Genomic DNA, 25580 nt, shown 5'->3' on the forward strand with positions numbered 1-25580 from the left:
GAGGACACTGTTGTAGGCTTTAGGCTATGTCCTGCTTCTGTTTTCAAAGCTAGTTCTGGGAATCTATAAAGGTTTAGTGCTTTCAACATGATGTGATCAGGAGAGAACTGTGGTCATTGCTGTACTCTGTACAGAATACTCTGTACTCTGGTCTTTACCTAAGGAGGACATCTGCTCCTCTGCAGTCACAATACTCCTGGAAATTTTACCAGTTCCCCTGGTTTCCTGCAGCTATAAGAACTAGTTCTCCTCTCCACCATCAAATTGAAAGTCATAACTATTTCTGGAAAATGCAACAGTGCCCTGCATCTAGAACCTGCAAAGGATTATATGTCATTTCTTTCTGACCAGTTTTCTGCCTCCCTTACCATCCCTGGGATGAGAGGCCCTTAAGCTACAGCTGCCAGTGGCACAGCTTCCTCTAATGCCCTCCGCTGCTACTGCTGCTGCTACCCTATACATTGTAGTGCATAATCCATACCAGCATAACAGACCTCTCCTTTTGACCTCCTAAAGTATCTGTATTGGAAAAAGTATCCCATCCTTGTCCTTTTTACATTTGCCACTCCAGAATTCAGTTTGATGCATTATTTTAAAATTATTTGAATTTGGGGAAAGTTCAGTTGAGTTGCTACCTCTATACCAACATCTTGGATGTGTCCCCCAAATAATTGTCAATGGAATACGCATATCTTTGTGTTGTGTGTGCATGTAAGTATGTATGTGTGTATTATATATGTGTGTAGATATTATACATATGTTTATGTGTATATATTTATGTATGTATGTATGTTTTCTTACATGCCTCTATAAATTCTTGAAATTATTTGCCTTTGTAAGCTTAGGTTTTATAGTTGGTCAGGAAGCAAACAAAAATATAGCTATAGGATCAGAATATTTTCAAAGCTAAACTCTATTAATAACTTAGTTATTATTTATAAATTAATCATTAACAAATAGAAATATGACTTATTTTTTTGAAATATGAATTTCTAGGAGAAAGTTTTCTGGAATTATCAGAAGTTAAAATTATAAAATTTGATCACAGAAAAAGAAATCTTCTCTTAATATAGTATTTTAATGGTACACTACCTAAAATGACAAGTGAAATGAGACATGCCATTTATGATATAGAAAGATGGTGCTACTGACTGGATAATTTCAAAATAACATGACAAATTTTAAGGAATTAGTTTAATCTGATTTTTTTGGCTGAAGTTCATCATGCTATTACTTAATTATTTCACAGTAATTTTTGTCTTTTATCCCAAATAACACATTTTCTCTGACTCTAAACTACTGCCACATTGAGAAATAGTTAACATTATTTTGTATTTTAACCAAAGCATTGCATAAAAATGTAAAACTTCCAGTATTAAGATGGGTGATTTGCAGAAAACAACAGGTGTGTAAACAAAATTAAAGCAAATAACTTCCAAAATCATTATTCATTTGCCAGAATTTCTGTCATTTAGAAAGTTACAGAGGGTGGAATGGGTAGTATAGGAGGACCAATCACAATTCAAGTTATACATCATGCTTTATAAATTGATGTTATCTTCTAAATCTATTCAAATTTTAACAGTAACAAATACCCAAACTTAAATATAACGTTTAGCTAAATAATGAAGGTCATTGTTAATATTTTTAAAAATGTGGGGGAGGCTATGACTTCACATTTTAACATTTATTTGAAACTTTTTAAAATAGCAAATTTTTATGATATTTATACCATGAAGAACTAGCAGCTATTTCTGCAGTGTCTTTGAAGGGATTTTGCCTATCTTTATGCTTCAATCAGTTGTTGGGAATGTCTGTTCTTTTCTTACCTGAAATGAAGTGATTGGATAAATGTTAACATGGGCCTCATTCCAGTGCTGTCCTTTATTTCCACTTGAAGACCACAATGGATTTTCAATTGTAGTCTGTCCTTTTAAACGCAGATAAACATTTAAAACACCTAAAAACAACAATAAGATTTTATCTTCCACAGTTTACATAAAAAGGTTGTAAGGAATTAAAGTTATATTGTTTCATATTTGTTTATTTTAATTTGCAACACAGCTGCAGATTTAAAAAATGAAAAGATAAAGATTTTTTTAATGGTGGCAAGCTTGTATGAAGTCATGAAGAGAAAAATGATCATCCATAAAGAATATATATTGACTCTGTCTATAGACACAGTGATTATAGCATAAAGTAAGAAAAAAAACTAATACAACAACAAAAATACAGTGGAAGTTATTTTTCTTACTTTTTGTTACTTGTTAGAATTACAAGATATATTATCACATAATTTAAGGAAACAATTTTTAAAAACATAAATAGTCTATACTGTGGGTCAGAAACATTTTCTAAGCTTTTTCTGGAAATATATAATGTAGTTTATTTAAGTTCAGCATCTATGCTAAAATGATCAATAGAAACAAAAAGTAATTTAATACTTTATACAAAAAAATTTCAAAGTCTATAGTAATCACTCTTTGTACTAAAAAAGCACTTATTATTGTACCACTCATGAAAATGAATTATTTCAAATAATTTTTTCACATATGCATTTGTCAAAATTGTAACTGTATTGATACATTTCATGTTTCAGTGTAGAGGTGAAAAAAACTGATCATTAAATATGAAGGAATTGATACTTTGACAAGCTCTGACACACATTTTTTATTGTATAATCTTATAACACCATCACCGTCTCATAACATGGGATAATGGAAATATCATTGAATTTGGACTAAGAGCCTGGTTTTTAGTCTCATATTCACATTTTGTTAGCTGTGTGACCTTAAGCAGAGGAAAAGTTCTCTTGGTTTCAGTTCTTTTCTTTCTCATTTATGTAATGAGAGGAAAAATTTACATGATATCCAAAATCATTTCTTTCTTAAATTTATTTGTTTATTTTATATTTCAATAGACATTTGCACAATATTTTGACTTCCAAATTTTCTCCCCATCTCTTCCCTCTGCCCACCACAAGAAAGCATGCATTATGATTACCACTTCCCTCAATTTGCCCTCCCTTGTATCACACTCCTCCTTTCTCTTATGTCCATTTCCTCTTTTTCTTGTAGGGCAAGATAGATTTCTATACCCCATTACCTGTTTGGCTTATTTCCCAGCTGCATGTAAAAATAATTTTAAACATTCTTTTTATAACCTTTGAATTTCAAATTTTCTCCCTTCCTCCCTCCCCCCCACCACTGAAAAGACAAGCAATTCAAAATGTTACATATGTGTAGTTATACAAAAGGCTTCCATAATAGTCATATTCTAAAAGACTATATTTCCTTCCAATTTGTCCTGCTCTCATTTATTCTATTCCCTCTTTTGACCCTATCCCTCCTCAAAAGTGTTTATTCTAATTAGCACATCCTCCCATTTGCCCTTCCTTCTATCATTCCCAACCCGCTACACTTATCCCTGTGCCCCTACTTTCCTGTAGCGCAAGATAGATTTTCATACCAAGTTCAATGTGCATATTATTCCTTCCTTAAGCTAAATGTGATGAAAGTAAGATTCACTTTTTCCCTGTCACCTCCCCCCTCTTCACTTCCATTGAAAAATCTTTTCTTGCCTCTTTTATGTGAGAAAATTTGGCCCATTCTCTTTCTCTCTATATCTGTCTCCCAATATGTTCCTCACTCAGCCCTTAGTTTTATTTCTTCAGATATCATCCCTACCTATTCAACTCACCCTGTGCCCTCTGTCTGTACAAATATAACCTCTGCAAATATCCTAATACTGAGAAAAGTGTCAAGAGTTACAAATTTGATCTTTCCATATAGAAATGCAAACAATTCAACTTTAGTAAGTTCCTTATGATTTCTCTGTCCTGTTTACCTTTTCACGCTTCTCTTGACACTTGTATTTGAAAAACAAATTTTGCTTTCAGATCAGGGCAGTTCAACAAGAATGCTTGAAATTCTTCTATTTCATTGAATGACATTTTTCTACTGAAGTATTATACTCAGTTTTTCTATGCAGATGATTCTTGCTTTTAATCCTAGCTACTTTGACCTCTGGAATATCATATTCCAAGCCCTGTGATCCCTTAATGAAAAAGCTGCTAGATCTTTTGCTATCCCAATTGTATTTACCCAATACTCAAATTGTTACTTTGTGGCTACTTACAATATTTTCTCCTTGATCTGAGAGCTCAATAATTTGACTACAATATTTCTAGCAGTTTTTCTTTTCTGATCTCTTTCTGTTTTTTTTTTAAATTTTATTTATTATTTATTTATTTATTTTCAGTATTCCATAATCACTACCATACAACCTAGATTTTTCTTTCCCTCCCACCCTTTCAAAACTTCCCTCCCTCCCTGAGATGGCATACAATTTTATATAGGTACTACAACACATTCCTATTAAATACATTTTCACGGTAGTTATGTTGTATAGAAGAATTAAAATGAATGGGAGAAATCATATAACAAACCAAAACGTAATAAAAAAGAAAATGATCTGCTACAATATGAGATTGAATTTCATCGTTCTTTCATTTTGCCTTAAAAGACTGTAGGGAATATTTTTATGTCCTTGCATTGCAATGAAGTTCTGAGTCTACCAGAAAAAATCGTCGCACACTGTGATTGTAGCTTTGTACAAAGTTCTCCTGGATTTGTTCCTTTCTATCAGAATTAGATCATATAAGTCTTTCCAGTCCTCTCTGAAGTCCTCATGTTCATCATTTCTTATAGTACAAAAGTATTCCATTACATTCATATAGAATAATATATTCAGCTATTCCCCAATTGATGGGCATTCCCTTGATTTACACTATTGTCCACCACAAAGAGTACTGCTATAAATATTTTTGTATGACCCTTTCCCATTTTTATGATCTTTTGGGTATATAGTCCTAAAAGCAATATTTCTGGGTGAAAGAATATGCACATTTTTGTAGCCCTTTGGGCACAGTTTCAAATTGCTCTCCAGAATGGTTGGATCATCCCACAGCTCCATCAACAATGAATTAGTGTTCCAGTTCTCCCACATCTTCTCCAGCATTTGTCATCTTCCTGTTCTGTCATGTTAGCCAATCTGATAGGTGTGATGTGGTATTGCACAGTTTTTTTTTAATTTGCTTTTCTCTATTCAACAGTGATTTAGAACATTTTTTCATATGACTATAGATAGCTTTAATTTCTTCCTCTGAAAACTGCCTATTCATATCTTGCACCATTTGTCAGTTGGAGAATAACTTGTATTCTTGTACATTTGGCTCAGTTCTCTATATATTTTAGAAATGAGGCCTTTATCACAGACACTATTTGAAAAAAATTCTTTCCCAGTTTTCTGCTTCCCTCATAATCTTGGTGGCACTGGAATTGGTTGTGCAAAATCTTTTCAGTTTAATGTAATCAAAATTGTCCATTTTGCACTTCTTAATGCTTTCTATTTCTTCTTTAGTCAAAAATTTTTCCTTTTTCCATAAATCTGATAAATACACTATTCCTTGCTCCACTAATTTTTTTATAGTGTTAATCTCTATGGCTAGATCATATGCCCATTTTGACTATATTCTGGTGTACAGTGTCAGACATTGGTCTGTGCCTAGTTTCTACCATACTTTTACTCAGTTTTCCCAGCAGTTTTTATTGAACAGTGAGTTCTTATCCAAGAAGTTGGGGTCCTTGGGTTTATAACACAGTAGAGTGCTATATTCATTGCCTAATGTGTCTTGAGTACCTAGAATATTCCATTTGTCTACCCTTCTGTTTCTTAGCCAAGTGGTTTTGATAATTGCTGCCTTATAATACAGTTTGAGATCTGGTAGAGCTAGGTCACCTTCCCTAGCATTTCTTTTCATTAGTTCCCTTGGTATTCTATACCTTTTGTTCTTCCGGATGAATTTTGATGTGATTTTTTTCCAGCTCTGGAAAATAATATCTGATAGTTTGATTGGTATGGCACTGAATAGGTGTATTGATTTAGGTGGAATTGTCATTTTTATTGTATTGGCTTGGCTCACCCACAAGCAACTCATGTTTTTCCACTTAGATCTCACAGTTTATTTGTTCATATAGTCCTTGGGTGTGTTTTGCCAGGTAGACTCCCAAATATTTTATAGTGTCTGCCCTAGCTTTAAGTGGGATTTCTCGTTCTATCCCTTGCTTTGTTAGTAATATATAAAAATGCAGAAGATTTGTGTGGGTTTTTTTGTAACCTGCAATGTTGAGAAAGTTGTTTAGTATTTCAAGTATTTTTTTACTTGAATTTCTGGGATTCTCTAAGAATATCATGATATCATCTGCAAAGAGTGATAACTTAGTTTCTTCTTTCCTATTCTAATTCCTTCAATTTCTTTATCCTCTCTAATTGCTACAGCTAACATTTCTAGTGCCATATTGAATAATAATGGCAATAATCAATATCCTTATTTCTTTTTTTTTCAGAAAATGAACTTTATTATTTTTTAAATATTTTTAATTAATTTGTTTTTTTAATGTTCTACAATCACTACCAAAAACCTTAGATTTTTTACCCCCCACCTACTCTCCTCTATTCCCCGCCCTCCCCAAGACATCATACAGTTCTATATAGGATCTACATATACTTTCCTACTGAATACATTTTCACTATAGTCATGGTGTGTAGACGAACTAAAATAAATGGAAGAAATCATACAACAAATCAAAACATAATACACACATAGACATATACAAACATGATCTGCTACATTCTGCAAATGAATTCCATAGTTCTTTCTCTGAGTGTGGAAGGCATTTTGCCCTAGAAAACCATTGGGAATTTTTTTTAAGTTCTTGCTTTATTACTTATGGTGCAAAAGTACTACATTATATTCATATACCACAACTTATTCAGCCATTCCCCAGTCGATGGGCACCCCCTTGATTTCCAGTTTTTGGAAACTACAAAGAGTGCTGCTATAAATATTTTGTACATGTGGGACCCTTTCCTGTTTTTATGATCTCTTGGGGATACGGTCTAAGCACTCTTTCCAGATGATATGATGATATACTTAGAGAATCCCAGAGATTCAAGCACAAAACGACTTCAAATAATAAACAACTTTGTCAAAGTTGCAGGTTGAAAAATAAACACGCACAAATCTTCTGCATTCCTAATATTAGCAATAAAGTCCAACAGCAAAAGATATCCATTTAAAGCTAAGGTAGACACTATAAAATACTTGGGAGTTTACCTGCCAAAACAAACCCAGAGACTATATGAACGCAATTACAAGACACTTTTTGCACAAATAAAGTCAGATTTCAGTAAGCGGACATCCTTGTTTCACCCCTGATATTATTGGGAATGCATCTAGCTTTTCTCCATTTTGTATAATGCTTGCTGAAGGTTTTAGGTAGATACTATTGATTATTTTATGGAAAGTTTCCTTTATTACTAGACTCTTCAGTGTTTTTATAGGAATGGGTGTTTTATTTTGTCAAAACTTTTTCTGCATATATTGAGATAATCATGCGGTTTCTGTTAGCTATGTTGTTGATGTGATGAATAATGCTAATAGCTTTTCTAATATTGAACCAGCCCTACGTTCCTAGTATGAATCTTACCTGATCATAATGTATTATGCTCATGATAAGTTCCTGTCTTCTTTTTGCTAAAATCTTATTTAAAATTTTTGGATCTATGTTCATTAGAGAATTTGGTCTAAAATTTTCTTTCTCTGTTTTGGCTCTTCCTGGTTTAGGTATCAAAACAATATTTGTATCATAAAGAGAATTTGGGAAGACTCCTTCTTCCCCAATTTTCTCAAATGGTCTAAATAGTTTTGGAACCTACTCTTCTTTAAACGTTTGATAGAATTCACTTGTAAATCCACCTGGCCTTGGAAATTTTTTTCCTGGGGAGTTCACTGATGACCTATTCAATTTCTTTTGCTGAGATAAGGTTATTTAAGTATTCAACTTCCTCTTCTGTTAATCTGGGCAATTTATATCTTTTAAAATAATTATCCATCTCATTTAGATTGTCGGATTTATGGGCATGAAGTTGGGCAAAGCAATTTCTAGTTAGTGTTTTAATTTCCTCCTCATTTGAGATGAGCTCACCCCTTTCATTTTTGATATTGGTAATTTGGTTTACTTCTTTCATTTTAAAATTAAATTGAACAAAGATGTATCATTTTTATGGGTTTTTTCATAAAACCAACTCTTTGTTTTATTTATTAGTTCAATAGTTTTCTTAATTTTAATTTATTAATCTCTCGTTTGGTTTTCATTACTTCCAGTTTGGTATTCACTTGGGGATTTTCAGTTTGTTCTTTTTCTAGCTTTTTCAGCTGCATGCCCAGTTCATTGATCTCTTTCTTTATTTTATTCAGGTAAGCATTCAAAGGTATGAAGCTTTGCCTAAGAAGTGCTTTTGCAGTATCTCATAAGATGTTGTTGGTTGTCTCATTATTGTCATTCTCTTGAATGAAGCTGTTGGTTGTTTCTATGACTGGTGCTTATCCCATTCTTTCTTTAGGATTAGATTATTTAGTTACCAATGAATTTTTGGTCTATCTTTCCATGGCCTTTTATGATATATATATAGTTTTTGTTGCATTATGATCTGAGTAGGATACATTGAGTATCTCTGCTTTTCTGCACTGGATTATGTGGTTTTATGATCTAGTACATGGTCAATTTTTGTATATGTGCCATGTACCACCGAGAAAAAGGTATATTCACTTCAACCCCTATTAAATTTTCTCCAGAGATCTCTCATATCTACCTTATCCAAGTCTTTTTCACCCCCCCTTAACTTCTTTCTTGTTTATTTAAGGTTATATTTATCAAGTTCAGAGAGGGGAAGGTTGAGGTCCCCCACTAGAACAGTTTTGCTGTCTATAACTCACTTAACTTCCCCTCTAAGGGTCTGGATGCTATATCACTTGATTCATATATGGTTAATAATAATATTGCTTCATTTTTTATGGTTCCTTTTAGCAGGATATAGTTTCCTTTCTTATCTCTTTTGATTAGATCTGTTTCTGCTTTTGCTTTGTCTGAAATTAGGATTGCTACCCCTGATTTTCTTACATCAGATGAAGTACAATATATTCTGCTCCAACCTTTTATCTTTACCTGTGAGTATCCCCTTGTTTGAAACAGCATATTATTGGATTATGGCTTTTAATACATTCTGCTATCTGTCTCCATTTTATGGGAGAATTCGTCCCATTCACATTCACAGTTATGATTACTATCTGTCTTTCCCTCCATCCTCATTTGCACCTTTTTGCTTTCAGTTTTCTCTTTTCCCCTCCCCTCCATAATAGAGTTTTAATTTTTTGACCACTGCTTCCCACAGCCTTCCTTTCCTTCCTTTCCTTCTTTCAGCCCCACTCCATTTACTGCCCTTTACCCTTACTACTTCTTCCCTCCCTTTTAACTTCCCCTCCCCGTTTTTTCCTTTTCCCCTCCTACTGTCTATACAGCTAGTTAGATTTATATGGTTAATTTAGTTTGTTGTTCCCTCCTTGAACCAAATCAGATGAGAGTACCTCTCAAGCAGTGCTCATCTCCCTCCCCTCTTTTCCTTCTACTGTAATATAATTTTGTACTTCTTCTTGTGATGTCATTTACCATTTTCTCTCTCCTCCTTTTCGCTTCTCCTGTTATAATCCTTTCACATGCTTAAATCACATTTTTATCATCACATAATTTACTTATACCTATTCCCTCTCTCTATGTATATCCCCTTTATATTTCATAATAGATAAACAGTTCTCAAAATTAACAAGTATCATTTTCCCTTATAGGGAGGTAAATAGTTTGCCCAAATTATATAACAAGTTTTCTTTTCCCCTATTTACTTTTTTATGCTTCTCTTGAGATCGGGATTTGAAGATTAAATTTTCTATTGTGTTCTGGCCTTTTTATCAGGAATGTCTGGAAATCCCTTATTTCCTTGAATGTCCATCTCCTTGCCTGAAATGTTATGCTGAACTTCACTGAGATCCTTGGTTGTAGTCTCAGTTCCTTTGTCTTGAGGAATATCATATTCCACATATCATATTGCATAGCACTGGAGCTAGCTTGTTAAGTGTGGAAGAGGGGTGGTTTGGTCACAGGAGATCTCCTCAGCTGAGGTCCAGCAATGGCGAGCTCAGTGCTTGGTGATCCTAGCTGCTGTATTGTCTTCACATTTCTGCTGAGGCATGCCTGAGGTCCTGGTACTAGGCTCCACCCCACTGGAGCTCTGGTCCTTTGTCACAGTATAGGAATCCTTCTTAGTGATTTTCCTAGCTTCAGGCACTGCAAGACTGTGTGCCCCTTCTGCTGATCCCACTTATCCAGGATTTTTCTGGGGAAATAGTTTATGTTTTCTTCTAGGTCAACAAGGGGAGGGGGAAAGAGTATTGACGGAATCGTTCTGCCATTTTGGCTCCAGGAATTTCAATTTGGTGATTTACAGACATTTAATCTGTAGGCTGACAGTCTCAGGCACAGCTGATGCAGAGACTCCTGGGCTCTGTCCATGGCTCTCACTCACTGGGGTCTGCTTGACTCTCGCCTTTAGCTGCTATTCTGCCATCCTGCCACTTCTTTAGACTGACCCTGGGCTTTTCTGCTCGGCCCTGCCACAGCCAGCATGCGCTGTTGCTGTGTGCTCCTCCACCCCATGGAACAGATTCTTCTGATTGATTTTCCAGTCTGTCCTGGGCTGCAAAACTGCCACAGTCTGTCTCCTATTGGATTCTGCATCTCCAACATTTGATCAGATTCTCTTTTTACAGGCACCTGAGGGAGTTTTAGAGGTATCTGAGGGAGCATCCAAGAGCTTAGGTGAATAGTTGCTCTCATTCAACCATCTCCACTCAATCCCCCTGAATCTCTTTCAGTAGGCTAGCAGTGGATTTTTTGATGTCTTTTAATATCTTTTTTACCCTCTGGTTCTACAATATCAGGGCATTTTTCCTGTTAATTTCTTGAAAGATGATGTCTAGGCTGTTTTTCTGATCATGGTTTTCAGGTCATCCAACAATTTTTAAACTGTCTCTCCTGGATCTATTTTCCAGGTCATTTGTTTTTCCAATGAAATATTTCACATCGTCTGCAATTTTTTTCCTTTCCTTTTTCTTTGTATTATAATTTCTTGATTTTTAATAGTCTTTAGCTTCCATCTGCTCCATTCTAATATTATTTCAGTGAATTGTGGACCTCCTTTTCCATCTGACCAACTCAACTTTCTACGGCATAGCTCTTCCATGTCCTGAGATAATTTATATTTTTCTTGGGGGCTTCAGATGTAGGAGCTTTGACTTTCTTGTCTTCTATTTATATATTTTGATCTTCCTTTTCGTCAAAGTATGATTCCACAATCTGAGTGTTTGTCTTGTTTTTGTTCATCTTCTCAGCTGTTTACTTGACTTTTGAATTTTTTGTCATGGTAGCTCTCTGCTTCCAGTGAGGGTTTGGGGTGTACTGTCAGCCACTCTATCACCCTACAATCTGTGGGCCTAGAGTTCTAGAAACAATTGCTGCCCCTGTTACTGTTGCCACAAGCTCCTCCTCCACCAGGTCTTCCACCCCCTCTGTCACCCTGGAGTTGGAGCCCAACCACTCTGCTCTCTCACACGGATACCACAGGTTTTTACAACTGACTGGCCAATTTATCCTCGGAGTTTTGGAGTCATGAAGTCTGGATTCCACCACAAATACCCAAGATTCATTCTCTCCAAGACCTGCTCAAGTTCCCATCTTTCCTGGAGTGACCCACACTGGAATGCACTCTTTTCCCAGCATGGCATAATAGTCACTTTCCAGCCACCTTGCAGGCTGGTTTGGGCTGAAAATTTTTTTCACTCCATCATTCTATGAGTTCTGCAGCTCCAGAATTTGTTTGGAGGGGGATATCTGGTTCTGGAAGTTAAGATGGCAGAGTGGTTGGTAATTGCTATCTCCTTCCCCTTGATGATCTTGACAAGCCCAGAGAATACCTCCCTAGGAAAAACCCTGGAACTGTGGTAACATCTGAAAGAGTAAACAGATTCTTAGCATTCTTAGTAAGCAGATTCTTAGCTAGGAAGATAGCTAAGGAGGGTCCCTCTTGCTGTGGCTGAAGGGTACCAGTGAAGGATCAGAGTTATCAAGGACAAACCCACCTGAGGAAAACGGGAGAAGATCCTGAGCTTCAGGTAAGTGAAGCCACCACCTGCCAACATCAGGATGCCAGGCGTGATTCAGCACCCCAAGGAAGACACAAGAGCAGACAGGGTCACCAACTGTTGAGCCTGCCCATGCTCTAGCTCAGCAGAGGAGACCTCCTGTGGTCAGACCACCCCTCCCCCACACTTAACCAGCTAGCTCCAGGCAAATTGTGGGGAAACCCATAAAAGACCCACCAGACCTCTGCTTTCCAACATCAGTCAGCTCAGAGCCAGGTGAACTGCAGCATTTTAGCTTCTAACTGAAAGAAGCAGAGGAAACAACACACAAAACCTCAAGTTTTAGGCACATGAGCTGTGGTACATAGTCTCCAGTGCTCCAAACACAGAGATCTACTTTAAAAGCTAGGAAAAGGGTGATTGTCATGAGTAACAAACAAAGCAGAAAAGATAAGAACATAGAATCTTTCTATGGGGACAAGGACCAAAATACAAATAACAAAGAGGTCAGCATTGAGACTGTGCTCCCATATGAAACTTCAGAAGGGAATATGAACTGATCTGAAGCACAGAGAGCCTTCTTGGAAGAGCTCAGGAAGGATTTTGAAAGTCAAGTTAGAGAAATCGAAGAAAAACTGACCAATGACTTTAAAAATATGAAAAAAGAAATCACAGAAGAATTTAAAACGACAAATGGACACATGGAAAAAGAAGGATAAATGCTAACTAGAGAAAGTAACTCCTTTAAAGCAGCAGTTGGAAAGATGGAAAAGGAGATGAAAAAGTTAACTGAAGAAAAGAGTTTGATAAGAATTAGAATCAGGCAATTAGAAGCCAATGCATCTATGAGACATAAAGAATCCATCAAATAGGGGAAGGAGCCAAGATGGCGGAGTAGAAAGATGCACATACACATAGCTCCGAACCCACAGCCTATAGAACATCTGTAAAAAAGAACCCCCAGCGAATTCTGGAGCAGCAGAAGCCACAGAACAACGAAGAGGGGGAGATTTCTGCTCCAGAGAGCCTGAAAACCTCTCGCCAAAGGTCCGTCACGCTGCGGACGTGGACCCAGAGCCCAGCCCTGCCTTGGCTGTGCAGCACGGAGAGGAGTGGATCCAAGCGGGCTTCAGGGATGGGATCTCCAGCAGCCGTGCGGGTCCCTCCACCCACAGGTGACGAGGGTCAGTAAGAGGGTCCTTTTGGTGGGTCGAGAGGGGAGTGGAGTGCCCCCATAACCCAGGCCCCCTCAGGAGGCAGTGGCTGAGGCGGAAGAAGACCAGGGCTCCCCAAGCAGGCAGGAGCTTGGATCCATTGTTGAAGGTCTCTGCATAAACCCCCTGAGGGAACTGAGCCCGAGAGGCGGTCCTGCCCCCAACTGAGCACCTAGTCTTGATCTCACATTGAATGGCAGCCCTGCCCCTGCCCACAGCCCTGAGGCTGGGAAGCAGCATTTGAATCTCAGACCCCAAGCACTGGCTGCGAGGATCCGGAGTCAAAGTGGGTGTGAGGAGAATATTCAGGGGTCAAGTCACTGGCTGGGAAAATGTCCAGAAAAGGGAAAAGAAATAAGACTATAGAAGGTTACTTTTTTGGTGAACAGGCATTTCCTCCCTTCCTTTCTGATGAGGAAGAACAATGCTTACCATCAGAGAAAGAGACAGAAGTCAAGGCTTCTGTATCCCAGCCCACTCAATGGGCTCAGGCCATGGAAGAGCTCAAAAAGGATTTTGAAAATCATGTTAGAGAGGTGGAGGAAAAGCTGGGAAGAGAAATGAGAGACATGCAGTCAAAGCATGAACAGCAGGTCAGCACCTTGTAAAGGAGACCCAAAAAAATACTGAAGAAAATAACACCTTGAAAAATAGGCTAACTCAATTGGCAAAAGAGGTTCAAAAAGCCAATGAGAAGAATGCTTTCAAAAGCAGAATGAGCCAAATGGAAAAGGAGGTTCAAAAGCTCACTGAAGAAAATAGTTCTTTCAAAATTAGAATGGAACAGGTGGAGGCTAATGACTTTATGAGAAACCAAGAAATCAGAAAACAAAACCAAAAGAATGAAAAAATGAAAGATAATGTGAAATATCTCAGTGGAAAAACAACTGACCTGGAGAACAGATCCAGGAGTGACAATTTAAAAATTATGGGACTACCTGAAAGCCATGATCAAAAAAAGAGCCTAGACATCATCTTTCAGGAAATTATCAAGGAAAACTGCCCTGACATTCTACAACCAGGGGGCAAAATAAATATTGAAAGAATCCACCGATCACCTCCTGAAAGAGATCCAAAAAGAGACACTCCTAGGAACATTATGGCCAAATTCCAGATTTCCCAGGTCAAGGAGAAAATATTTCAAGCAGCTAGAAAGAAACAATTCAAGTATTGTGGAAATACAATCAGGATAACACAAGATCTAGCAGCTTCTACATTAAGGGATTGAAGGGCATGGAATAGGATATTCCAGAAGTGAAAGGAACTAAGACCAAAACCAAGAATCACCTACCCAGCAAAACTGAGTATAATACTTCAGGGGAAAAATTGGTCTTTCAATGAAACAGCGGACTTTCAAGCATTTTTGATGAAAAGACCAGAACTGAAAAGAAAATTTGACTTTCAAACACAAGAATGAAGAGAAGCATGAAAAGGTGAACAGCAAAGAGAAGTCATAAGAGACTTAGAAAAGATGAACTGTTTACATTCCTACATGGAAAGACAATATTTGTAACTCTTGAAACTATTCAGTATGTGAGTACTGGGTGGGATTACACACACACACACATGCACACGCACACACACATAGAGACAGAGTGCACAGTGTGAACTGAAGAGGATGGGATCATATCTTTAAAAACATGAAATCAAGCGGTGAGAGAGAAAAATATTGGGAGGAGAAAGGGAGAAATGGAATGGGGCAAATTATCTCTCATAAAAGAGGCAAGCAAAAGACTTATTAGTGGAGGGATAAAGAGGGGAGGTGAGAGAAAAACATGAAGTTTACTCTCATCACATTCCACTAAAGGAAGGAATAAAGTGCACACTAATTTTGGTATGAAAACTTATCTTACAATACAGGAAAGTGGGGGATAAGGGGATAAGCAGGGTGGGGGGGATGATGGAAGGGAGGTCATGGGGAGGAGGGAGCAATCTGAGGTCGACACTCATGGGGAGGGACAGGATCAAAAGACAGAATAGAAGTAATGGGGGACAGAATAGGATGGAGGGAAATATAGTTAGTCTTATACAACACAACTATCATGGAAGTCATTTGCAAAACTACACACATTTGGCCTATATTGAATTGCTGGCCTTCCAAAGGGAAGGGGTGGGGAGGGAGGGAGGTAAAGAAGTTGGACCTCAAAGTTTTAAGAACAACTGTCGAGTACTGTTGTTGCTACTGGGAGATAAGAAATACAGGTAAAGGGATATAGAAAGTTATCTGGCCCCACAGCAGAAAAGAGAAGATGGAGACAAGGGCAGAGAGGGATGATAGAAGAGAGAGCAGATTGGTGATAGGGGCAATTAGAACGCTCGGTGTTTTGGGGGGGAGGGGACAAACGGGGAGAAGATGTGGAACCCCAAATTTTGTTAAAACGAATGTTAAAAGTTAAATAATAAATAAATAAATAAATAAATTAAAAAAAAAGAATCCATCAAACAGAATCTAATGAGGGAAAAGATAGAAGAAAATGTAAAATATCTAATTCAGAAAACAATTGACAAAACAAATTCAGGAAAGAAAATCTAAGTGTTATTGGTGTACCAGAAAGTCACGATGGAAAAAGAGCCTGGAAAATATCTTCCAAGAAATCATATTGGAAAATTGCCCAGAATTCCTAGATTCAGAGGGGGAAATAGTCATGGAAGGAATCCACCATTCACCTCCTGAAAGGGACCCGAAACTTAAAACACCAAGTAATATCATTCCCAAATTCCAGAGCTATCAAGTAAAGGAAAAAATAGTGCAGGCAGCCAGAAAGACACAATTCAAATATCAAGTAGCTACATTCAGGGTCACACAGGACATTTCAGTTTCTACATTGAAAGATCTAAGGAGCTGGAATACAAAATTCCGTAAGGCAAAGGATCTGGGACTACAACCAAGGATGAGTTACCCAACAAAGTTGAGCATAATATTTCAGGCAAGGAGAAGGACATTCAATGAAATAAGGGATTTCCAAGCCTTTCTGATGAAAAGGTCATAACTCAATAGAAAATTTGATCTTAAAATGCAGGTCTCAAGAGAGGCATAAAAAGGCAAACGGGGAAAAAAACACAACAACTTGCTAGTCAATATGGCAGATTGTTTATATCCGTATAAGGGAAGATGATACTTTTTAATCTTGAGAATTGTATGTTTATTATGAAATATACAAGGGATATACATAGATAGATGGAGTGGGTATAAATTAAATGATATGATGATAACAAATGTGATTTAAGAGCACAAGGCATTGTAATGGGAGATGTGAAAAGGAGGCAGAAAAAAAATTCCATCACAGGAAGAGGCACAAAAATATACTACAGTAGAGGGAAAAAGGGGAAGGAGGTGAGCACTGCTTGAGAGGTACTCTTATCTGATTGGATTCAAGGAGGGTACAACAAACTCAGTTAAGTATAGAAATACAACTAGCTGTACAGACAGTAGGAGGGGAAGGGTGAAAGAAAAGGGAGGGAGGCAGTAATAAGGAAAAAGGGGATTAAGAGAAGGGGGCTGAAGGAAGGGTTGGAAGACTGAGGGAGGCAGTGATCAAAAATTGAAACTCTGTTGTGGAGGGGAACGGGAAACCAAAACAAGGGTAAGGGGATGGAGGGAAAGAAACAGATAGTAATCATAACTGTGAATGTAAATGGGATGAACTCTCCCATAAAACAAAGACTGATATCAGAATGAATTAAAAACCACAATCCAACACTGTTGTTTACAAGAAATATATTTGGAACAGGACATTCACGTAGGGTAAAGATAAAAGGTTGAAACAGAATATTTTGTACTTCAGCTGATGTAAAAGCAAAGCAGGAGTAGCAATCCTAATTTAAGAGGAAACAGAGGCAGAAATAGATCTAATCAAAAGAGATAAGGAAAGAAAATATGTCCTGTTAAAAGGAACCATAGACAATGAAGCGATTTCATTACTAAACATATAATCTCCAAGTGGTATGGCATCCAAATTCTCAGAGAAGTTGAGGGAGTTACAGAAAGAAATAGAGAGCAAAACTATATTAGTGGGGGACCTCAACCTTCCCCTCTCTCACCTTGATAAATCTAACCTCACACTAAACAAGAAAGAAGTTAAAGAGGTGAATAAAACTGGATAATGTGGATATGATGGATCTCTGGAAAAAATTGAATGGGGATAGAAAGGAATATACCAGAATTTGTCTGCAGTCATTTTTACAGGTATGTGACTGAGTTAGGGGAAAGAGCACTAGCAAGGTCCATGCTGTAACTCCACCATCTTAGCTGCGTCCCGCTCCAAAATCATTTCTTGTTCAGGTGGGTGGCTCAGTACATAGAGTGTTGGACCTGCAGTCAAGAAGATTCATTCTCCTGAATTCAAACCTGGTTTCAGACATTTATCAACTGTTGAACCCTGGACAAGTCACTTGACAGTGTTTTCCTTTGTTTCCTCATCTGTAAAATGAACTGCAGAATGAAACTGCAAACCCTCCTAATATTTTTGCTAATAAAACCCCAAATGAGGTTATGGAAAGTGGGACATGACTGAAGAAATGACTGCACAACAATATCCCTTCTAAATGTATATCCTAAGTGAAATTTAGTTTGCATAGTAACATGTAAATTATCACAATTTCTCAAGTATTTCTTTGCTTTCAAATAAGTTTAAGTGTGTATTATCAGAATTTTACAGTCTTTGATGATCCCCTCACTCTATTTGATCTGTTTTCTTTTTCAATAGAAAAAGAGTAGAGTACAAAACAATCATGTAACTAATCACGTAATTAACCAGCCTGCCTTTCCATGAAGGAACCAGTCAATCTCATTTCACTTTCCATTTAGTCGCTCTCTAGATTTTTCTGCATTCTTAATCAACCACCTTCCTACCCTGAGAAAAATCTTTACCTTGAGGATGACACTGTTAATTGGTAATCCTCTAATTCAGGTCACCTTTTTTTTCTTTTTGTCTTTATTTAATTAATTTATTTGTTTTAAATTTCCAACAGTCACTTCCACAAATCTGAAATTTTCTCCCTCTCCTTCCACCTTCCCTTTGTATGCTCTGTTTCCCAATTACAGTGTTAGCTTCTTCAGGGTAGAGAATGTCTTGTTTTCTTTTTGTATCTGCATCTTTAATGTAGTGGTTGACAAAGCAAGAATTTATCAAGCATCTAGTATGTGCAACTGGTGAAAAACTATCCAATTATGGAAAATTATTGTTGTTTAGTATTCATATATTTAAACAACTATGTACAAATAAGATATGTGAGTAATGACGCTTGCCTGCATGCCAAAAACTCACACATACAGAGACATATACATACACATGTAAATATATATATATTCACATATATGCATATATGTGTGTGCATACGTATATGTAAAATTAGAAATAATATTAGAGAGAAGACATTCTAAAAGTGGGAGTAGGTAAAGGCAAAGGATGGAATGTTAGCTGTGAATTGAAAGAAGCCAAGAATCAGGGACAAGAGGGAGAGAATTATCTGCTTAATCATTTGAAAACAAAAATGCACAGTTAGAAGATGGAGATTTATGAACTATATGCAAGGAGGAGAAAGTAGTCAGTCCAGTGTCATTTAAGTGTGCATAGATGGAGGTTCTTGGAGTGTAAGATGACTGAAAAGGTACGAAGGGCCCAGGTTATGAAGGACTTTAAAGGTCAAATGGGAGGTAGGGATCATATTTTTGGAGGCAATGGGGAGTCACTGGAGTTTGTTGAATGGTGAGGTGTGACTTGGAAGATGATGTTGTTAACTTAGTGGAGGGTGAACTACATTGGGAAAGGACTTGAAATCCATCCAGAAGCTATTGCCGTAAGTCATAAATGAGGTGAGGAGGGTCAGCATTATCTATATACTTACCTATCTATCTTTATGATGTTCATTGTATTATAGCATTGTCATTATTTCTATTCTAGGTTGAAAGTAGAATGAGAATACTGACCTTTGTTTATCTGTCACACTGTGAATGAACCAAGTACAGATACTTTTTTCTGTTTCACTAAGTATTTTCAGTAACTAGTCAATATGCTCCAGTTTGCTGTCACAATTTTTGGCACCCCAAATGAGACAGGACTCAGTTGACATAATTTGAGTTCATTAATTCAGCAACCCTCTAGCACACTCAGTGTAAATTTACCTAGGGAGGCTTCTAGGTGGGAAAATCAACTAGCCAGTAAAATTGCCACTTCATTGTGTGTTTTGTTTTGTTTGCAGAGTACAATAGGTTCCATTTGATCTGTCTTATTCCTAGTTTTAGCAATCCTTTTGTATTCTCAGTTAGGTAGAATTAGGCCTTTATCAGTTTATTCCTTTTTTAAAAAATTTGTTTTTAGTTCTAATTTATGGAATAAAAGAAAGATTTTCATAACATAGCATAATAATGAAACAGATTGCACATGAAACTGCAAATCTGCTGTATGCAACTGTTCTTTCTTGTAAATATGTGATAAAGTTATTTTGTAATTTCTTTTCTTTTTCCTCCCCTCCCCCACCATAGAGAAGGTTAGCATTAAACACAAATATGTACATGTATGCAAAATAATTCTGTACATAATTCTATTTATTAGTTTTTCTCTGAATGTGGATAGCATCTTCCTTCATATGTTCTTTGTAGTTAATTTGGATATGAATAATAGTCAAATAAATAAATATCTAAAAGTTGTTTGTAAAGCAATACTACCACTACTCTATACAATGTTCTCTTGGTTCTGCTTATGTCACTCTTCATTATGTTGTGCAAGTCTATCTATACCTTTCTAAGATCACCAAAATCATCCAGTTCCATCTGGGGTGCCAAAAATTGTCAGCATCTTGGAGCATATTGACTCGTTACTAAAAATACTTTGTGACACAGTAAAAAAGTAACTATAGTTTGTTCACTCACAGTGTGACACATAATCAAAGGTCAATGGAAACATTTCTGTCATAATTTGCTTAATGTCTTTTGTACCATATGGAAAAGAAGCATGCTTTCTGATCACAGAAGAAGAAGAAATATGTCTTTATTATCATTGTCATTCCTACTAGATCAAAGGGAATTTTACATTCTTCATTAGATGTGTGCTCATCCTTCATTGCCGAAGAAGACCATGCCATCAGAGAAATAATGACATGATTTGCACTTGACTTTGTTTTGAGTGAGGGAGGGCTGTGCAGGTCACTAGCCTCACCTCTCCTCCAGAGCCATTGGAATCCAGTGACCAGATATTCATCAAGATGACTAGAGATGACCCAGGATGAGGCAATTGGGGTTAAGTGACTTGCCCAAGGTCACACAGCTGGTGAATGTCAAGTGTCTGACGTAAAATTTGAACTCAGGTCCTCCTGACTCCTTCACTGGTGCTCTATCCACTGCATCACCTAGCTACCTTCTACATTAGATAAGGTTAAGAGAAAGAGTAGACTTCCCTGTGCTATCAAAACCTGACTCTCCTTTGTAGTTATAAAGCAGAAGGGAGGAAACCAACTTGTTATAAATTGATCCTGAGCTAAGACAAGAAAAAACAGTGAGCCAGATTAAGGTTCAAGAACAAAAAGACTGATTAAACCTGATACCTAACCTGTGAAAATCTAAAGGGTTTTAGTCAACATTCTTCTGGCTCTACTCATTTCACTTTGCACCACTTCATGTAAGTCTTTTCAGGATTTTCTTGAAAGCATTGTGCTCATTTTTTCCTATATCGTAATAGTATTGCATTACCATTATATGCCACAACTTGTTCAGCCATTCTCCAATTGATGAACATCCCCTCAATTTCCAATTCTTTGCCACCAGAAAAGAAACGCTATAAATATATTTCTATATATAGGTTCTTTTTCCTTTTTTATTATCTCTTTTAGCATACAGACTGATAGCGTATGCATGGTTTTATAACCATTTGGGTATAGTTTCAAATTGCTCTACATAATGGTCGAATCAGTTCACTACTCAACCAATAGCACATAAATGTCTCAATTTTCCCACAGTCCCTCCAACGCTTGCCATTTTCCTTTTCTGTCCTATTAACCAATCTAATAGGTAGGGGGTAGTATCTCAGAATTATCTTAATTTGCATATCTTCAATCAATAGTGATTTATATACCTTTTTTTCTCCATATGGCTATCCATAGATTTTATTACTTCATCTGAAAACTGACTATTCATAGCTTTAAATTATCTACAAATTGGGAAATGGCTCTTCTTTTGATAAATTTCATTCATTTCTCTATATATTTAAAAAATGAGGCCTTTATGAGAAAGACATACTTCAAATTTGTTTTCACAGTTATGGTTGCTGATTGCATTATCTTCTCTCCTATTTGGTTCCTCATTTATTTTATTCTCTCTTCTCTGCTCAAAAGTGCTTTCCTTCTGACTAACCCCTCCTCCAATTCACCCTCTTTTCTCTCAGTGTCTTGCCTTTCCTTATCCTCTTCCCCTCTTACTTTTCTGGAAGGCAAGTAAGATAGAGTTCTAGAAGCAATTAAATGTGTATGTTATTCTCTTTTTGAACCAGTTCTAAGGAGAGTAAGAATCACGAGTTGCCCTCCTCTTTTCCCTCATCTTCCTCTCCTCTCTAAAATATGAACAGCATGCCTCTTTCATGCTAAATAATCTACCCCTCTCTATCTCTACATTTCTGTTTCTTCCAGTGCATTCTTTTTTGTCATCCCTTAATTTTATTTTTAAAGATATCATCCTATCATATCAACTCATGGTTTTGTCCTCTGTCTATACATACTCCTTCCAGCTGCCCTAATAATGAGAAAGTTCTTATGAGTTCCAAGGATAATCTTTCCACATAGAAATTTAAGCAATTGAATCTTATCAAGTCCCTTATGATTTCCCCTTCCTCTTTAATTTTTATGCTTCTCTTGAGTTATGTATTTGAAAGTAAAATTTTCTATTCAGCCCCAGTATTTTCATAAGGAAAGCTTGAAAGTGCTCTGTGTCTTTGAATGTCCACTTTCCCAAGAAATGATTATACTCAGTTTTTCTGGGTAGGTGATTCTTGGTTATAATACTAGTTCCTTTGTCCTCCAGAATATCATATTCCAAGCTTCCTGATCCTTTATTGTAGAAGCTGCTAAATCTCATTTTATTCTTACTGTGACTCCATGATATTTAAATTGTTTCTTTCTGGCTGCTTACAACATTTTCTCCTTGACTTGGGAACTCTGGAATTGGGCTATAATATTCCTAGAAGATTTCTGTTTGGGATCTTTTTTCAGGAGATAGTCAGTTGATTCATCAATTTCTATTTTATCTCCTGGTTCTAAAATACCAGAGGAGTTTTCCTTGATAATTTCTTGGAAGATGAAGTCTAGGCTGTTTGTTTCTTTTTCTATTGTAGCATTTGATTGCAGTATAACAATTTTAAATTATCTCTTTTGGATCTATTTTCAGGCCTGTAATTTTTACAAATGAATCTGAGGCACATATCTCAACTTGCTAAAAGATGGATAAACATATTCAATCCCTATTGTAATATCTTTTTAATGTTTATAAACATATTATGTTTATTTCTTATCATTCACTTTTCTTCTTGGAAATTTCAGAAGTTTGCTTTTATAAAATAAATTAGAATGTACATTTTTGTTATTTAAAAGGAGACTAAAAACAGAACTCAGAGATTATGCAAGTAAAACAATATAAGCATGTTTGTCTAATACAATAGCAACTTCATGAACTCTGTAATTGTGCAGGATTTTTTCGTCTTAAATCAGACGAAAAATTCTTAAAATATGCATGTTTGTATAGTGGTCATTCATTAACTGGCATTGTGGCTCAGTATAGTAATTCTCTTCCACACCCCAAATGTGTGTGTGTGTGTGTACGTGTGTGTGTCTGTGTCTGTGTCTGTGTCTGTGTCTGTGTCTGTGTGTATATGTCTATGAGATACAGAGAAAGAGAGACACAGAGGGAACGAAGGTGAGAGAGAAAGAGGGAGAGACACAGAGAGAAACAAAAGAAAGAGAAAGAGAAGGAGGGACAGAGGGAGGTAAGGGTAAATGAAAGGACAGAGGAAGGGAGTGAGGGAGGAATAAAAACTCTGGCATCTCCTTATTGAGAGCATTATGAGTTTCTGGTAGAGGTTAATCTATCTGGATTGATGCTGCTGCAGCAGAGTACACTGTCAGTTCTCTTTCTCCATATCTCAATAAAGGCTAGACTTCAGTAGGAAATAGATATTGCAAGATGAGGGACTAAAGTGACTGAGGCAGAAACAGAAAAAAAGCATCACTCCCACTAGGACTGGAGAAGTCAGGAAGTCAAAAGGATGTATTTTACATGGGGACAATCTCCTACATTTGCTTGATCAGATGCAGGTTGAACAAGGGGGGAGAGGTGTCTAGATAGGAAAGGTGATTATGACAAAGGGAGAGGTGAAGGCAACAGTAACTACTAGGAGAAAACCTAGTGCATGGGATGCAACTTAGGAGATCAGTCCAACACTGGCTGTAAAAGACTGATGGAAAGTTATATTCAAGGGAGCAATCATCAGGTACTTACTTAGAACTATAAAAGACAGTCACAGAAGATTTAAAGACAAAAATGCTGAGTTCCTACCCTTGAGGACCTTTTTTTCTATAGGGAGAGACAACATGTACAAAATACATACAAGATAATACATGTATGTATGTGTATAAGTATATGGATGTATGTGTATATGTGTATGTGTACACATACACATATACATATATATGAGTGTAGAGAGGAATATAGATGTACATGTAGATGTGAAAGTAAATTTAGACATACATATACCTACATCTTTTATCCTACTACCCTAATACTGACAAAGGTCCCACGAGTTACAAATACCATCTTTGAATGTAGGAGTGTAAACAGTTCAACTTCAATAAGAGACTCATTAGTTCTCTTTCCAATTTACATTTTCATGCTTCTCTTGATTCTTGTATTTGACAGTCAAATTTTCTACTCAGCTCTGGTCTTGTCATCAAGAATGCTTGAAATTGGGGGGGTGGAGCCAAGATGGCAGAGTAGAAAGACATAGATATGGAGGATCTCCCCACACAGCCCATTAAAATCTGTAGTGAGGGACTCTTGTGGAGCAGCAGAAGTGGAGAACAACACAGTGGAGGAGATTTCCAGACCAGGCTGACCTGAAAGGCCCACGGGAAACGTCTGTTGCACTGGGCACGGACCTGAGCCCAGCCTAGCCTTGATTGTGGCACGGCTTGCTAACAGCCCTCAGGGGCGGAATCTCCAGTTGCTGAATCCCCAGTCTCAGTAGCAGTGGTTCCCAGATCCCTCAACCCACAGGCGCCAAAGATCAGTGACAAGGTTTTGTCAGCTGGCCAGGAAGGGAAAAGGGCCTTCCCATAGCTCCAGCAGCAGGCAGCGACCACAGAGGCTGCACAGCAGCCCGTATGGACCACTCCATTGTTGGAGCATAAAAACCCCTGGGGGCACGAAAGAGCTGAGTCTTACCTCAGCCCTGAGTAGAGGCCCTGAGGCAGCTGGTCTTTGTCTCACACTGGACGGTGGCACTGCCCATCCAGCTTATCTGAAAATCAGCCCCCAGTGCTGACTTGGCGGAACTGGAGGCCAGATGGTTGTGGAGAGGAAACTCTGCTAAGATTCTGGGCACAAAAATTCCTCTCTGTGCCCAGACCAGTATACGTTTGATTGTGCCACTTTGGAGGAACTGAGATCTTACAGATTCCTAGAGTATACCCTACTCTTGACAAAGGACCCCAAAATCAAGTAACTGGTTGGGAAAAATGTCCAAAAAAGGGAAAAAAAAATAAGACTATACAAGGTTACTTTCTTGGTGAACAGATATCTTCTCCCATCCTTTAGGGATGAGGAAAAACAATGTTTACCATCAGGGAAAGACACAAAAGTGAAGGCTTCTGTATCCCAAACATCCAAAATAAATATTCAATGGGCTCAGGCCATGGAAGAGCTCAAAAAAATTTTGCAAATCAAGTAAGAGAGGTGGAGGAAAAATTGGGAAGAGAAATGAGAGAGATGCAAGAAAAGCATGAAAAGCTGGTCAATACCTTGCTAGGAGACCCAAAAAAATGCTGAAGATAATAACACCTTGAAAAATAGGCTAACTCAATGGGCAAAAGAGATCCAAAAAGCCAATAAGAAGAAGAATGCTTTAAAAAGCAGAATTAGCCAAATGGAAAAGGAGGTTCAAAAGCTCACTAAAGAAAATAGTTCTTTAAAAATTAGAGTGGAACAGATGGAGGCTAATGACTTTATGAGAAACCAAGAGATCAGAAAACAAAACCAAAAGAATGACAAAATGGAAGATAATGTGAAATACCTC

At 37.2% G+C, this 25580-nt stretch overlaps 1 protein-coding gene across 2 annotated transcripts in view; it reads right to left on the bottom strand.

Moving 5' to 3' along the window:
• MDGA2 (MAM domain containing glycosylphosphatidylinositol anchor 2) overlaps window positions 1-25580 on the bottom strand; it is a 904469-nt gene that overhangs the window by 36606 nt on the left and 842283 nt on the right. For both annotated transcript variants that reach the window (XM_072629633.1, XM_072629632.1), the window contains one exon: window positions 1830-1960. In XM_072629633.1, coding sequence (XP_072485734.1) covers window positions 1830-1960 — 131 coding nt within the window. The remainder of the gene's footprint in view (window positions 1-1829; window positions 1961-25580) is intronic.

The sequence above is a fragment of the Notamacropus eugenii genome, chromosome 1 (genome assembly GCF_028372415.1).
Source record: "Notamacropus eugenii isolate mMacEug1 chromosome 1, mMacEug1.pri_v2, whole genome shotgun sequence".
In the NCBI taxonomy this organism is placed as follows: domain Eukaryota; kingdom Metazoa; phylum Chordata; class Mammalia; order Diprotodontia; family Macropodidae; genus Notamacropus; species Notamacropus eugenii.